At 36.0% G+C, this 15783-nt stretch overlaps 1 protein-coding gene across 3 annotated transcripts in view; it reads left to right on the forward strand.

Moving 5' to 3' along the window:
• LOC139691415 (ciliary microtubule inner protein 2B-like) overlaps positions 1 to 11559 on the forward strand; it is a 135355-nt gene extending 123796 nt beyond the window's left edge. For all 3 annotated transcript variants that reach the window (XM_071589218.1, XM_071589219.1, XM_071589220.1), the window contains exon 5: positions 11201 to 11559. In XM_071589218.1, the coding sequence (XP_071445319.1) occupies positions 11201 to 11367 (167 nt within the window). In that variant the 3' untranslated portion in view covers positions 11368 to 11559. The remainder of the gene's footprint in view (positions 1 to 11200) is intronic.
• The last annotated feature ends 4224 nt before the right edge of the window (positions 11560 to 15783 follow it).

The raw sequence follows: 15783 nt of genomic DNA on the forward strand, positions 1-15783 counted from the left end.
ATCAATGGATATATGTATTACTTGATCTTGTAGGTTTGTAGTCTCTACCTCTACCAGCACTTACATATCATAAAAAGTCAAATTCCTTGACCTTCTGTAATTTATTTTGCCAATTGCATTATATATATATAAAATTCTCATTTCTGCTCGCGTGGGAAATACATGTAAAAGAGGTCTATTATAAGTAAAATGTTGATATAAATGGAAGAAATCTACACTCTCTTAATGAGTAACTAACAGAAATTTCCCACAAAAGGATGTTCTCCTGATGCCCCCTTGGGAGAGCACATTTCAGTCCAAATATATGTTCCATGATCACAAGGCAACCAGGAAGTTTCCTTTATTGTAGCATGGCTTGGCTATTAGAGAGTAGTAACATGGAGTAGAGCACACTGAACGGGGCACATAAAATATCACTATTGCTTGGCTCATATATTTTGGGAACTCCTGGGTAGCACCTTTTAAGTAGACTGTTGCTGATATGTTAGTATGGTATTTGCAAAGGTTTTGTTTGGAAATAAAGCTCTGGTTTTCCACAAGGTCAGACTTATCTAGAATTGCCTCACTGGCAATTCACCCTCTATTGACCGTAAATATAAGGGTTTATATGCTTCACAAGTCAAGGGCATAGTGTCCACTGACCTGCACTTTAGATTTCACAAAATCCTAACACAGCTCACAAACAAGACTATTTTATGTCTTCAGCTTAAATACTGTATAACCAAAGCTCTGGAGCTACTGCCATAGGCCATGTCCACATGCATAGGTATATGTGTATATATGTGTGTGTGTGCATGTTTGTATGTATGTATATATATATATATATATATATATATATATATATATATATATATATATATGAGTATTTATTCGCCGTTTGGCGGTATTTCGTGTTTGAATGTATATATATATATATAATTATTGTACGGAAAAACTCACACAAGCGGCACAATAATGGGCTGACATAATATAGCACAAATAGAAAAGAATAGCAACATTTAAAAGAACACTGACTCGGTAAATTGTCCGAGTTTGTTTATTTTCAGTCTCGCTTGAAGAAGGCCTCTGAGAGGGCCGAAAGCTCGGACAATTTACCAAGTGAGTGTTCTTTTAAATGTTGCTATTCTTTTCTATTTGTGTTATATATGTATATATAAATATACATATATATATATATATATATATATATATATATATATATATATATATATATATATAAAGCATATAAATTTACTGATAGTAAAATAAAAGTAGCTTTCTAAAATCTAGCTGTTAACAAAAACACTAGTGCTCAAATCACAAAAATTAACTTCTATTACATTATCTTGGAGGATTTTCTACTTTAAGTAGAAAGTGAGTTGAATAATGTAAGTCTTATAGCACTTTTGCTATGTTATAATATGTGGGCATTTCTGCTGGTTATATCCAGGTAACAACAACATGCGGGGAAATAAATGGTAACTGAATAATTTATAACTGTCACAAAAACCACCATAAAGCTCAGGCAAGATTATGAGTGTGATAATGAAATCTAACGGCAATCCATTCATACAACATATTAAAGAATCTATCAGTTCGGAGAACAGACATTAATTGCAATCAAGAAACCAACAGCTCTGATTAACTTAATCAAACAGGAACTGCAGCGGCAGACTTGGGATACAAATGAAATCTTCAACACTATATATTACTGTAAAATATAAATGTAGCATATCCTAGAACCCCTGGGGTGAAAGGGAATAAAAGGATCCCAAATGAAAAAATCGAGAGTATGCAATTATTCCCAAGTGTATAGGTAGTAACTTACTATCAGTACCACCTATGTAAATATCATATTGTCTGTGGTACCACTCCTGATTCTTTAAACAATTTAGGAAGAGTTGGGACTCACTGTATCTTCTATTCGCAAATCATACCTAATGAGGTGTTAATGATAATTTTGTTGGATTGTAGAATGCCCGTCTCCAATGAATTACGTACTATCCAAAAAAAGTACACATATGGCAGCATCCTGAAGAATTTTGTAGCAAGACTATAGACTGATTCCATAGATTAGTCTACCTGGTAGCTTTTGGATGGACACACTCATAAAATCCTTCCATTTCTTAGCCTAGCCCAAGACACAACCTGAACCCACATAACAATAAACCCTTCTTTCCACTTCTACTTCCCTTTTGTTGTGTCCAACATCCCTATCCTTTTCTTCCCCTTCCCGTGCCAGCCTAACATTCTCCCCTCTAACACAGTCTTCAACATCAAACAACCAATCAAAATGCACTGCATCTACCTTTCCAGCCTCCTTTGGATTTCTCCAAAAAATCCCCTCTCCTCCCCTACCATGCCTCATACCTCTTCATTCATTTTCCTTTCCATTCATTTTACTTTTTTCCTCCATACCCTCTCCTCAAAAGCCTCCAAATTATGCCTACCATTTTGCTTCAATGATCAAGTTGCCACACCATGCAAAACCATGCTCCATATCAAGGTCTCCACTAATCTGTTGCTAACATCCCTTCTCAACTGTCCATGTCATCAATTCTCCCCTCCTCTTGAAAGATTCTTTACCAAATACAATTCTTCTTCTGATGTCCCAACTACTTTGACCATTCCAAGGAAACTGCGGGAGATGCCGCAACAGTAACTTTTAACGGAGTCATCCGCTAATGTGCATTTCAATGCAACCATTTCAGAGTGTAAAAATCATTCGCCTTGACTAGGATTCAAACCCAGATCCCTCAATATCCGGTTGAGTGCTTTAGCCACTTAAGCTACCAAGGCGTCCTCTTTAACTCTGAAATTTTTGGGGCTTTTAAAGGAACAAGATGTTGTGACGAAATACCGTACATACAATGTCACAGGCATTTGTAGTCATGCGCGACTGGACTGTGGTGCATTGCGCACAACTACAAATGCCTGTGGCATTGTATGTGCGGTATTTCGTCACAACATCTTGTTCCTTTAAAATCCCGCAGAATTTCAGAGTTTAAGAGGACGCCTTGATAGCTTAACTGGCTAAAGCACTTGACCGGATATTAAGGGATCTGGATTCAAACCCCAGTCAAGGCAAATGATTTTTACACTCTGAAATTGTTGCATTACCTTGACCATTTTGATCCGAAACACTTCTGAGATAAGTTAACTGTTTCACCTGCTCTACTTTATGGCATCTTATTTCAATATGTAACTCACCTTTCCTTTTTCTCAATGAAACAACACAACTTTTATTTTGCTCATGTTGGCTTTGATCCTATACCTATCACACTGATTTTCTTATGTGTTCAGAAATGATTGTAACTCCTTGGTTCACTGGCTAACTGAAACTTGATTATCTGCAAATTTGACTGCATGGATTCCCCACCTCTTTTCACTCCTGCCTCCAACCCTTCCCATACCACCCTTACATTACATTTGCATATGTTTTGAAAAGAGCAGGGAGTAGGCATCCCTGTCTCAATCCCTTGCCCAGCCCTGTCAATTTCCTCAATGCACATGTTGAAAAGCACAGGTGCTATGGACACCTGTTTCATTCCTCTTCCCAACATTGCCCATGGTGACTCCCAATCCACCACTCCTGCCTGAGCAGGCTGAGTCAAGTGCAGATTGCCGATAAGTCCTCTTATCCTCCAATCAATTCTTATCTACTGTAATGCACCAAAGGAACTAATAGACTAACTTATCATCAAGCTAAGATCGGTGGACAACTTTTTGGATCAAGATCCACTCACTAGTTCAGTAAAGAAGTCAGCAAAATTGCCATGATACAATCAAACTGGAAAACACCATTTTTCACAAGATCCCCAAATGAACTACAACTTAATACCAATGTTTTTTTAGTCAGAGATGACCTTGTTCTTATACACATGCATATCCATCAGATAATTTTCTTGGCGCAACTCTCTCAGTATTCCTTCAATCAAAGCTGCCTCCTCTGCTGCTTAATACGTTGATACAAGCTCCACCTCAACAGCAGATGGAGCAAGCAATGACTGCTCCTTAGCTGACTGGGCCACTCCTGCTCCAGCTGAGATAGCAATATAACCACTTACTGATTTTCTATCCCTATTAACTCCTCCCACAACCTGCATTGCAAAACATATCGAAGGGACACCCATCTTAGTACCTACCATATCTTAGTTAGTAATCTTTGGTAGGTTTTTTATATCACAGGATGTTGAATGTTCTACCAGTTTCTTTGACCATCTCTATTAGCAGTAAAACACAAATCACATCTTTTAGCTCAAAACAAATATAAGAAAAGGCTTAACATATTTTTCCGTTCATATACTGATCAAATTCCTTGCTTTTCCACTTCAGTGCCATCATATCTTTCCATTTATAGTGTTGGAACTCTGCCCTTAACTGATCGAATGCCAAAATTACCCAACCCCTGTTCTAAATATTTTAACTGCTTTTCAGTAAGAATTTAGACAACCTTTTTACATTTACTGACAAAATGTACCGGGGTATGTTGCCTATCAATCTAACTTACATCTTCTGAGCTGAACTATATTTTAACCACTCAAAAATCTCATTACCACTCAATGCAACAATGTTATTGATGTAAATACCCGGAATCAAAGTTCTGTTATATGTTGTTGACAAGGGTGACTGCACAGCCCCATTCAAGTTGAGCTTAAGTGTAATAGTTTGATCAAGACCCTCTCTCGCAGCTTGATTGAATGGTTATTACAATGAAAGCCACTCAGGTCAACTGAAATGCTTGTAAATTCCATACTAAAATAAGAGATTTCCAACTACCAATCTGATAATTTCCAGTCCACTGATATCATGCTCCGATATCATTTTTAAACAACCGCTGATATCAGCAATGATATTACTTGACTAATAAGTGATTGAGAATTGAAATAATTATATCAGGCTAATATCAAGACATTGATTCGGTTACTTATATCTGCACATCCAGCTATGCTAGGCCACCAAACAGTAGTGCAGCTATACCATATATATTTATCATAATGTGATACCCTTCCCAAAAATGCCATCTTCCTTATACGTTTTCACATGGAATCATAAAAACATCAACAAATGTGGGACATGTTTTACCATAAGCATTGGATTCTGCTTGACATACGCAGCTGTAAGTTAAAAAACTAACATTCATATTAAAATTAGGTAAGTAAATTAGATGCGTAAAATACATTGCTATGGTGGAATGTTCTCCATATTTTTTTCTCATTAAATTGAAAATACAATAGATTTACAATGCATATTTAAGCATGCATTTCTTGCTTAAATCACAGACTGACTGTTTTGGCCTTTTTGTAACATTTTTCAAGGGTCATTTTCCAGATTGAAGTTATTTTTGTGGTTTTATATGAAAGGCAAACTTCATTTGAGGTCAACTAGCACAAACTACATGGAAACACTACCACTTTTCTTCAAATTACTCACTACAGGGCCAGGTATACATGATCTTGATGTCCACAAAACAATTCATTTCAGCTTGATCATAAAACTACACAGTTACATGAGGCATATCCAAAATGTATGGGCCGTTTTCTTATATTTAAATACTGGTGAGTCAGAAAAAGTTGTACACATGCAGCACCATCTAGTGATTGTTTCCTTTGAAGTTATTGATTTGATTCAGTTGCCATTTGCCTGTTGGTGAATGCAAATAGCAATGTCCACAAAAATCGTAGCTCCCATCAGTTATGAAGTGTACGTTGTGATTTGATTATTGTCTGCAAAAGGATCATTAGCGGTCCAAATACATCGGGGATTGTTTATGGACCAATAGTAATGAGTGAAAGAAAGGTTAGACAATGGTGTCAAGACTTTAAAAATGTGCTCAATGAAGAGTAGAGTGGCACTCTCAGCATCCAGACCAAAGAAATCATTCAACAAGTGGACCAAAAACTGCCATCTGATCGACTATTAGTGATTGCTCTGGCTGATGAATTTCTTCTCCTTGAATACACAACTGGTCATATGGTTGTTACAGAAAAGCTTAAATATCACAAATTGAGTGGAAGGTGGGTTTTAAAAATGCTTATCGACCAACACAAAGAGCAAAGAATGTTGAGTGCAGTGACATTTTTGGACCCCTATTGATAGTCCTGGCCTTGCACCTAGCGACTATTTCCTCTTTATGCAACTGAAACGGAGGCTAGGGTGGACAACGATTTGAAGAGGATGAGGAACTCAAGGCCTCCATAGTCTACCAGTTCAAGTCCCATGAGGCAAACTCCTTTGCTTATTGATCAAAGAAGCTGGTGCAGAGTCCTGAAGAGTGCATAGAAGTGAAAGGACATTATGCAGAAAAGTGAGATTATGAAATCTGTTCTTACATACTTTTTCAAAGGAATATATTTTCTTATGACCAAATCCGACCCTTACTCATTGAATATGCCTTGTAGGTGGTAATTCAGTGGAAAATCATGTGATGCATAGCACTACTAATAATGCATAAGAAAGACCTGCAGATTGTTTGGTCATTATTTCACTTGGGGCTGCAGCCTAGAGCTCATCAAAATAGCAGCAGGTGGTTGCTTGTAACAGCAAAAGTGGCAATTTTCTGAATACAACTTAATTCATCATCAAGAATTGTTATCACCATATATTCTATTGTTTCAGGCTTCACTTCGTGGAAGTATTTAATGTACACACTAAATGGACTTGTACTTTTCCGCAGATTTTATTATATGGTAAAACTCGTTTCACCGACTTGCGGCATCATCAGGTACAAATTTGCTAAACAGACAGAGCAAGAATATATACCCTCAGGAGAGTGGGGGCGGGGAGGGGTGGAAGGGCCTGAGAGGGGTGGGGGCTCTCAGGTGTGTTGAGGGGTTGTTTTGACCATTTCCAGGCTAGTTTCTCAGAGAGGAGTGGGGAGGGGTATGGGAACAATTGCTCATTACAAAGGGTCGTGTTGGGGTTTGCCAAGTGCCTTCTTATCTCTAATTGCTGGAGAGCGTCCATTTTTTATCCTTTTGGGAGTGTGTGTAATATCTCAGGGACAAAGTCACTGCTGTGGTCATATTCCCGTAAATGCTTGGCAAAGAGAGAGTTGTTATTCTGATTTTTGTGACACCTTGCGTGTTCCTTGACTCATAACTTAATATTCCTTGACTCGTAACTTAATTTCCCTGTGCGTGTGTGTGTGTGTGTATATATATATATATATGCACACACACACACAGGGAAAGGAACTGGCCCCCCTACCCTGATGTGTGAATTTCACACCCCGTATAGGGCTTAGTACTGGGTGAACTCCACCTTCACCTATTAAACCGACCTTTGGGTTGATTACTGTGTTATATATGTATATATATATATATATATATATATATATATATATATATATATATATATATATATATATATATATATATATATATATATATATATATATATATATATATATGTATATATATATGTATATATATATGTATATATATATGCATTCAAACACGAAATCCCGCCAAACGGCGAATAAATACTCATATATACAGAAACATATATAAGGAAAAGGGATAGGAACACGTATAAAGGACGAACACAATAGAGGTGGGGAAGGCAGAATCGAACGGATCACAAGAGTAAAAATATCTCCTCAACCGGGACTCGAACACCGGATCTTTCCACTTGCCGGGCGGATGCTCTTAACCACTTGAGCTATCGAGGATATGTAATTTACCCTGAGATCCGTGGGTCTTATATGTCGCCAAGCGCCCCGATTCTTTAGCCAAGAGATGGCGTCAGGGGGCTGTTTCACCCACCAAAGGAGAAATAGACAATACACAAGAGGAAAGGTCAGTGGTTAGAATTAATACAACATCATCCAGGAAAAGAACAGTGCGTTTCGTGGCACGCATAGCCAGAAGAAAGAAATGAGCCACATTGGCCAAATACACATTCAAACACGAAATCCCGCCAACCGGCGAATAAATACTCATATATACAGAAACATATATAAGGAAAAGGGATAGGAACACGTATAAAGGACGAACACAGTAGAGGTGGGGAAGGCGGAATCGAACGGATCACAAGAGTAAAAATATTTCCTCAACCGGGACTCGAACACCGGATCTTTCCACTTGCCGGGCGGATGCTCTTAACCACTTGAGCTATCGAGGATATGTAATTTACCCTGAGATCCGTGGCTCTTATATGTCGCCAAGCGCCCCGATTCTTTAGCCAAGAGATGGCGTCAGTTAAGAGATGGATGTTGGTTAAGAGCATCCGCCCGGCAAGTGGAAAGATCCGGTGTTCGAGTCCCGGTTGAGGATATATTTTTACTCTTGTGATCCGTTCGATTCCGCCTTCCCCACCTCTATTGTGTTCGTCCTTTATACGTGTTCCTATCCCTTTTCCTTATATATGTTTCTGTATATATGAGTATGTATATATATATATGTATATATATATATATATATATATATATATATATATATATATATATATATATATATATGTATATATATATGTATATATATATACATATATATATATATACATATATATATGTATATATATATATATATATATATATATATATATATATATATATATGTATATATGTATGTATATATATGTATATATATATGTATATATATATATATGTATATATATATATATATATATATATATATATATATATATACACACACATACATATATATACATGCATAATATATATATTTACAGGGAAAGGAACTGGCCCCCCTACCCTGATGTGTGAATTTCACACCCCGTATAGGGTTTGGTCAATTAGCGTACATAAATGCTCCATGGTTAGATATACTTCAAAACAGTGCCATCTTGCATAACTTGCCGAGGCTGGATCAAATTAGGACCAAATTTTAGTTGTTATCAATTGCAATTAAAAATTAAAAAGATTTTGAAGGAGCAAAGAGAATAAAAATGAGGACGGCTGAAGCTTTAAAAGAAATGAAATGGAAGGACTATCAAGAGAAAATTAAGGGTGGGGATGAGGGAATGAGAACTTTAGAGGATAGGTAGGTTTATCATAAAAATGGAAAAGCAGCAAAAACACGCTGAATGCTAACTAAAGAATAAATTATGAAGTCAGGATTACTGGGAAATCAAAGAGAGAAGACAGTGAAAGAATGTTAACTTGGCACAGGGGAGCAAAATGGAAATAAAGTTAGTTATAAAAACAATGTTGCAATGCAAGCTATTTTCATCATTTTATGGAATCTGTACTCATTTCTGCAACTGATTTCAGCCTTTAGACTATATTTAAAGTTGTTTTGTTACTCATAAATATCAGCCGACTTGATTATCACATAACTCTCAGCATTAGAGGTGCTGAACTGATGCCAAACTCAAGACAGATTTGCTTTCCTATTCTTGGGCTCTTATGGGATAATCTTTGGCTCCCTTCAGGTAAGGTTTGCACAGGATTCTGTAACGTTCAGGATAACTTTGGCACAGTCACCCAATCCCAAATTTAGCCTGCATTCAGCCTCGCTAAGGTTTAAGAAGAACCAGGGCTCATGGGTGCTAGGGACAACTCGGGCACAGGTCAGCACTCCCCTCCCCCGGACTGAGAACTTAGGAGGCCTGTTCAAGTCTGTCCCATGCATTTATACTAGTTGAGAATTCATGCTCTATGTACATGCATGCTAACAAACATGATGACTAATCGCAGTATGATACTACAAACAAAAAACAGGATATTCATGACACTGCTACAAAGTCAGATTAGTGCATATTTTGTGAAGGGCTGTAATTTTTTTAAACAGACCTCATATGAAGGTAATTGAACCAATTTAATACTCACTTTGTTAGATACAGCTTATAATGGTAAAACTCAGGGAACAGAGTGCATGGCCCAGCAGCCAAGAAACCTTCGCAAAACCATAAATTGATTAAACAAAAATGACAGCGGACGATATGAGGGCTACTTTCAGTAACCATCTCACGGTGAACAAGTTATGGGGGAGACAAAGTACTGTTACCCTATTCATTCTGTTGGCTAAGTAAGATTACGGAACAAATCCAAGCAGCATGCCACGGAATCAGGCGTATTGCCTTAGCACAGTTATTTCTTAATGCATGAAAAGGAAATATTTACCTTGCTGTGTTTAAAGCACCTCTTGGTGGAGAGTAGAAAATATTTGGATACATGCAACATATATCAATGTTGAAGGTGGCTTGGGTGATGGCAATGAAAAAATTATCAATAGTTAGCTATTTCTAAGAAATCCTACCACTTATATTTCCATATGGGGTTTTTTCCTGAATAATGATATGTATGCACATTTTTTGTAGTGTTATTTTAAGGCATGAGCTTATCTATTATGATGCTATTGGAATCCACACATGTAAGTGGTAATGGTTTACTCCAGATGTAAACATCGTAAGCAATTGAGACACAATGCAAGTGAAAAGTAAGGCAAATGAAATGCATTTGGGACATGATGGTGCAAATTGTCCTATGCGGTTGAGGCACCTCATAAGCGCATTGCTACATTTGACATTCTTTTTAATCAGCCACATGTCACTACGAATGCATACCTTCATAGTTCACTCCTTTGGTTTAAACATATAAGTGTATACAATCCTTGTATCAACATATGTTTGCTTCTGAGGAAAAACATATATTAAAAGGTCAGATGAAGAACCTCTGACTATGCTTCAAGCTAATTCAGCTTATAATGACATGAATTAAAATTTTATTTAGCAGAAGTGACTAGTAATCAAGTAGCAGATACAATTATAAAACTAATCCAGGATATCATTTATTTACCTCTCAATAGGGACTATAAAGTCTCAATCTTGCCCAATAAAGTCGTTAAATAAATAAATAAAATAACAGAATGACTTCAATTTTGAGGAAATAAAAAAATAGAGTGGCCTCACTATGGAACAATGGGTATCTGTATCACAGCCCAATCAATGCTCTGTACGCTATGCACATATTATTTACTGTAATGAAAGTTGATCACAGTTTGCATTTTGCAATCTTTCCACTTTTAATCTTATGAATCAATACCGGTTCTACATTGAAATTAAATCAACAATCAATCATTAGTTATATATATAACTCTAATATAATGTATGCTTATCCACCTTCATGGAAAAGCATCATAAAGAGTTTTGAGCTTCAATTATTACATCTTTATATTTAGTTATTATATTTATGGCAAGACTAATATCAACTATTTTATTAAAACTCCAATATTTCATAAATTCCTCTACACAAAAGCATGCAGCATTTCACCAGAATTCCCTCCCATTGCCGGCTACACGGGGCACATACCAAGGCTGACAGATGCATCGCTGAGTCAGCGTTACAATGCAGCAGCCCGCCGTGGCCTAATGCTCCTCCAGGAAGACCGTGAAAGGTGGCGCCTTCTGGAAAAAAGACAATGAAGTTTAGCGGTTGTGGCATAATAGACCTTAAGTGGAGTGAATTATCCTGTTTCACCAGCAGTGCCTAAAAGACAAAACATTTTACAAAAAACAACATTTATAAAAGTTACATACATAAGAAATTAAATACCAAAAACAACTTGATAAGTTATAAGTACACAAGCTGAAATAAAATTTATTAGTTCCTTGAAATTTCTTCAAGTGCTTCTCAAAAACCACCCATCACTTTTTCCAACTTTTACTTTTATCTATGCATAAATAGAGCAGAGTGAATTCTTTTATGTGTTCACTTAATAGTTACTTATTATCAAAAACCTCAACACTATTATAACGTCAACTTCAGTTAATGAAATAATGACATTACGATCTACATATTGAAATTCTGACACAAGATGCAATGTTTTGCTTTAAGGTCACAAATTTTATATTTCAATGCACTAGTATACAAAATAAAGTAAATTAAAGTATTTTGGCAAAGATTTGAAGCAGTTACTAAAAGCAACAATATTTTCCTTGCCTTAACAGAAATATTAAATAAGCTATCCATCCACATTTAGCAATGAACAATTAGACACTGATGAAATGAACACACATACAAATGAATAACTTGTTCAGATTAATACAGAAGTAGATTTTTTACATTTACAACACTTAGAAAAAGGCTGCCCAGGTTCCTCATCCAAGTGCCATCTGATGAAACTCATTTTTCATACAACCAGGGATAGCAAAATTGAATCCCCTATAGTCATTTCATCTCTTAAAAAATGTATAGGAAATTCAGGGTCATTTGGAGATGGGAGAGGAAAAACAAAAGTGGTGAACATCACAGAATGACACAACAAAAATGCTCACCCCCTCTGATATTAATAGGAGGCAAATAAACAATGAGGCTATAGACTGGGAGAAACTATAACAAGATAGTGCCCTTCATCATGGTACAAGTACCATGGTACTTTAGAACATTTTGTGTTTGCAATAGATGTAGAGATCATAAAAAATAATATATAGTAAAGACCACAATGCTTGAAAACTTATTGGGATTCATAAATTTAAGTAATTTATAAATTTCTGAGCAATTTGAAATTGTAAGTAAAGATGGGCCAATGGCTTGACTACCAGGGCAGTGTATAGGATGCACATGTAATCAAAAAAGTCATAAGTACTGCAGTGGGTACCCCACCCAATTCGGGAAGGAGACACATTCATTTCTTCACCCCACCCCACCCTTCCCCCTTGAGATGTTTCACAATTGGGGGAATATGCTTCTTCTGATACATTGAATGAATGCATAATGTGTTTTCCTCACTATGAAGTTCAATTTGTTTCAAGTATTTGTTAAGGGTTGGCATCAATAGCATAGGCACCTGTCAATTGATGCCTATACTCCAGTAAAACAACCTCTCATTGGGAATAAGTGCATTAGATATGTGTAGAATTCACTCACTAACTGTAAAAACCATGTAATAAATTACAGACGGCACAGGGATCAATGTAGTTTGAGAGAGATGAGGGAGGAAGGCAGATGTAGGCCCAGCGGCCCAAGCCTTACTCCTCCATGAATACTCATGGCTAGTTATGCTGCTAAGTCAACTGATGTGTAAATGTTTTCATGACCTCACACTGATGACATATAGTGGGCAAATTTTCTATAATTAAGCCTTCACACACAAAATTGTAATTTTAGGAGTAAATCCTAATTTTAGAACATTCCCAAGTGCTTGATAAAAATTTCTCCTCGGCATGAATTAGTCATGTTATTTGTGATCTGTCCTATCAGTCTCAGCCCATAGGTATTGTGGGTTCTGTTCTTGAAGGTTGTCAACGTTTTCAATCCAATTCATTACCCTTCTTGATGCAAAAGCAAGAAGAAATAAATGTTTAATTGGCAGACATGATTAAATATCTTGTCCTTCATTTATTACTCAAATGTTTTTATTAATAGATTCGCAGTAGTAAATTTTTAAGTCTTGTATAAAAGCATTGCTTTCTTAGAAATTGAAAAAATCTTGTGGACTGATTCTTCATTTTAATAATAGTCTATTACTATTTATAAACCACAATTGGAAGTATTAACTTTCATTTATTGATTTCTATATGAGCAATCAGTACATTTCCATGAAATTTCAGTATTGTGTATCATGATAAATATTCCAGACACTAGAAACAGTTTTCAAAGCCATACAGTAAAGCCTGATAACTATCAAATCATGTTTTTTGTTTTAATTTATAAGTTTCTCCATGAACAGGAAGGCCCCTCTCAGATAAGAGTGTCACTCTCATAATTTCAGTGATTTTGTCAAGAAAAAGAACCCAGGCTTGTTCTATCTCCGGAACCATCTGCTTTCCAAGTGCATTACGAAGATTGTTAAGAAGTACACTGGTGAAATTCTACGGAGAAAACAAAAAACCAGTAATATTGCAATTACTTCATGCTCAGTCTTTTTATAAGTAGCATTTTGTAGTTTTGGATCATCTTATTTATACGGAAAACTTCAAAGTCTCAGAATTATACTGTTTAATAAATTAATATAGCCAGAATTGCTCTGATAAACTATATTTATGTAAGTGCCTACCTTGTTTGTACATAAAGATATGAGAACAGATGGAATGACTTAATTTTTCCAATAAAAGTATCAACTGGAGAATTCGTTGGGAGTTTTATATTTATTTGTGCACTTCAATTTTAATGACATTGATTTTAATGATAAAATAAAGACTCTTACGTCTTGTTTTATTTAGCCAAAACATTCAAAAACATCCTAAATCCAGGGTTTGTATACTTTAGGGCTAGAAGGCTTGTCCACTACTTACTAGGATAACCCAACCAGGCTACCATCCTCCAGCAGCACATATCATACAATAAGGGATCAACCATAAATGATCATTGCCAGCCATGAATAATTTCATGCCGCAAATTCTTACAACTTCCAGATAGCACACACCGTGTAATTTATATTACAGCATTTTTGATACCCATCAGTGATGCATTTTTCACATTACAATAATGATATTCTCTTTAGGAAACATATGTATTTCAGTAAATCCACTAAATTTACGGCTCTAATGTTCACATACAGACATATAAGACAGCTATATTATATAAGGTATATTTACATTGCAATTACGCCGGATTAACAAGAACAACCAATTCCTTCTTCTTTATATCGCCGTTACGAGCTATACATCGTATATACTTCTTACGCAGGATAACAAGGATATTACAAAGACGGAATATCCTTGGTATGTATCTTAACTGAAAACGGTCTCCTTCACGTGGTATTTCTAAGTTCAAGTACAGAGGTTACAGGTTTCGACAAAGAGGGCAACCAGACTTCCCGGGATAATCATGAAAACTACGTCACTTCGGCCAAAACGGATGTAAAACTCAATATCCACTTTCCGAAAGAACAATCATAATCTAAATTGGCAGTGAAAGGTTTCAATCATTCAGATTTAACATTATATCGAGCAAAAATATTTCAGCGTTACGTTTTCTTGCACTATCACAGATATGTAAGCCGCAAAAAGAGTGTATTTGACACATGCAGGTTGTGTTTTCGAGAAAGAGATGGAATATATGTGTGGAAGTATTATAACGGTCTGTAAGTATGTATTTTGTGAAAAATGCACCGAATGCAACAAAACAATGTCATTGGTAAATGGCTGAAGGTACATATATGAATTTGATGGGGTGGGGGCTCATTATTTTCTGCACAATGCGATTTAGCCAGAATTTTCCAATAGTTGATGGAGCCAATGGAACTGCTATCATTTTCTGGGAACAACTAGCGTTAAGTTTAGAAATGTGATTTGTAGAGGTGCATAACCTGATTAACATCCCATGGAAATGGCAATTTATTAATCTCTTATATAAATTGGAAATAATTATTAAATTGATTGTGAAAATAAATACATAAATCTCCTAGGCTGCATCCGATGAATCCACATTTACCCTGAAAATTCGCAATTTTAGTTTCCCGCTCTCTTAAAGAATTATTTTCGCGAAATTAAGCATATCTATGGCGTTCTTAGCAATGTCAATGGTGATTCTGCTGTATAGTAAGCTTAGGCTTTTCATCTCTATCTTTTCATAGTCAGCTTCTTTCTTGAAATATCTAATTATGATGTTTGAGTAACCATCATTTTGAAATTCATGACTTACAAAATAAGTGGAAGTAAACAGTTTAATTAATATATTTACTGCTAGTTTTTCTAAGGCTGTCATTGAGCATTACTTAATTTAAGTTGCAGTATTGTCATTTTAAGGCTATGCTGTCGCAATTTGAGAAAACTCCAACGGCATTAAATAGAATGAGTTTCTTTTCGGTAAGATGCACATCTTACCCAAAATTCATCTGTACATATGACTGCCTTATTGTTTAAATGCCATTCCAAACCCAAGTAGGCAATAATCTT

This window comes from Hetaerina americana, unplaced genomic scaffold (assembly GCF_022747635.1).
Source record: "Hetaerina americana unplaced genomic scaffold, ioHetAmer1.1.p SCAF_34, whole genome shotgun sequence".
Taxonomy (NCBI): Eukaryota; Metazoa; Arthropoda; class Insecta; order Odonata; family Calopterygidae; genus Hetaerina; species Hetaerina americana.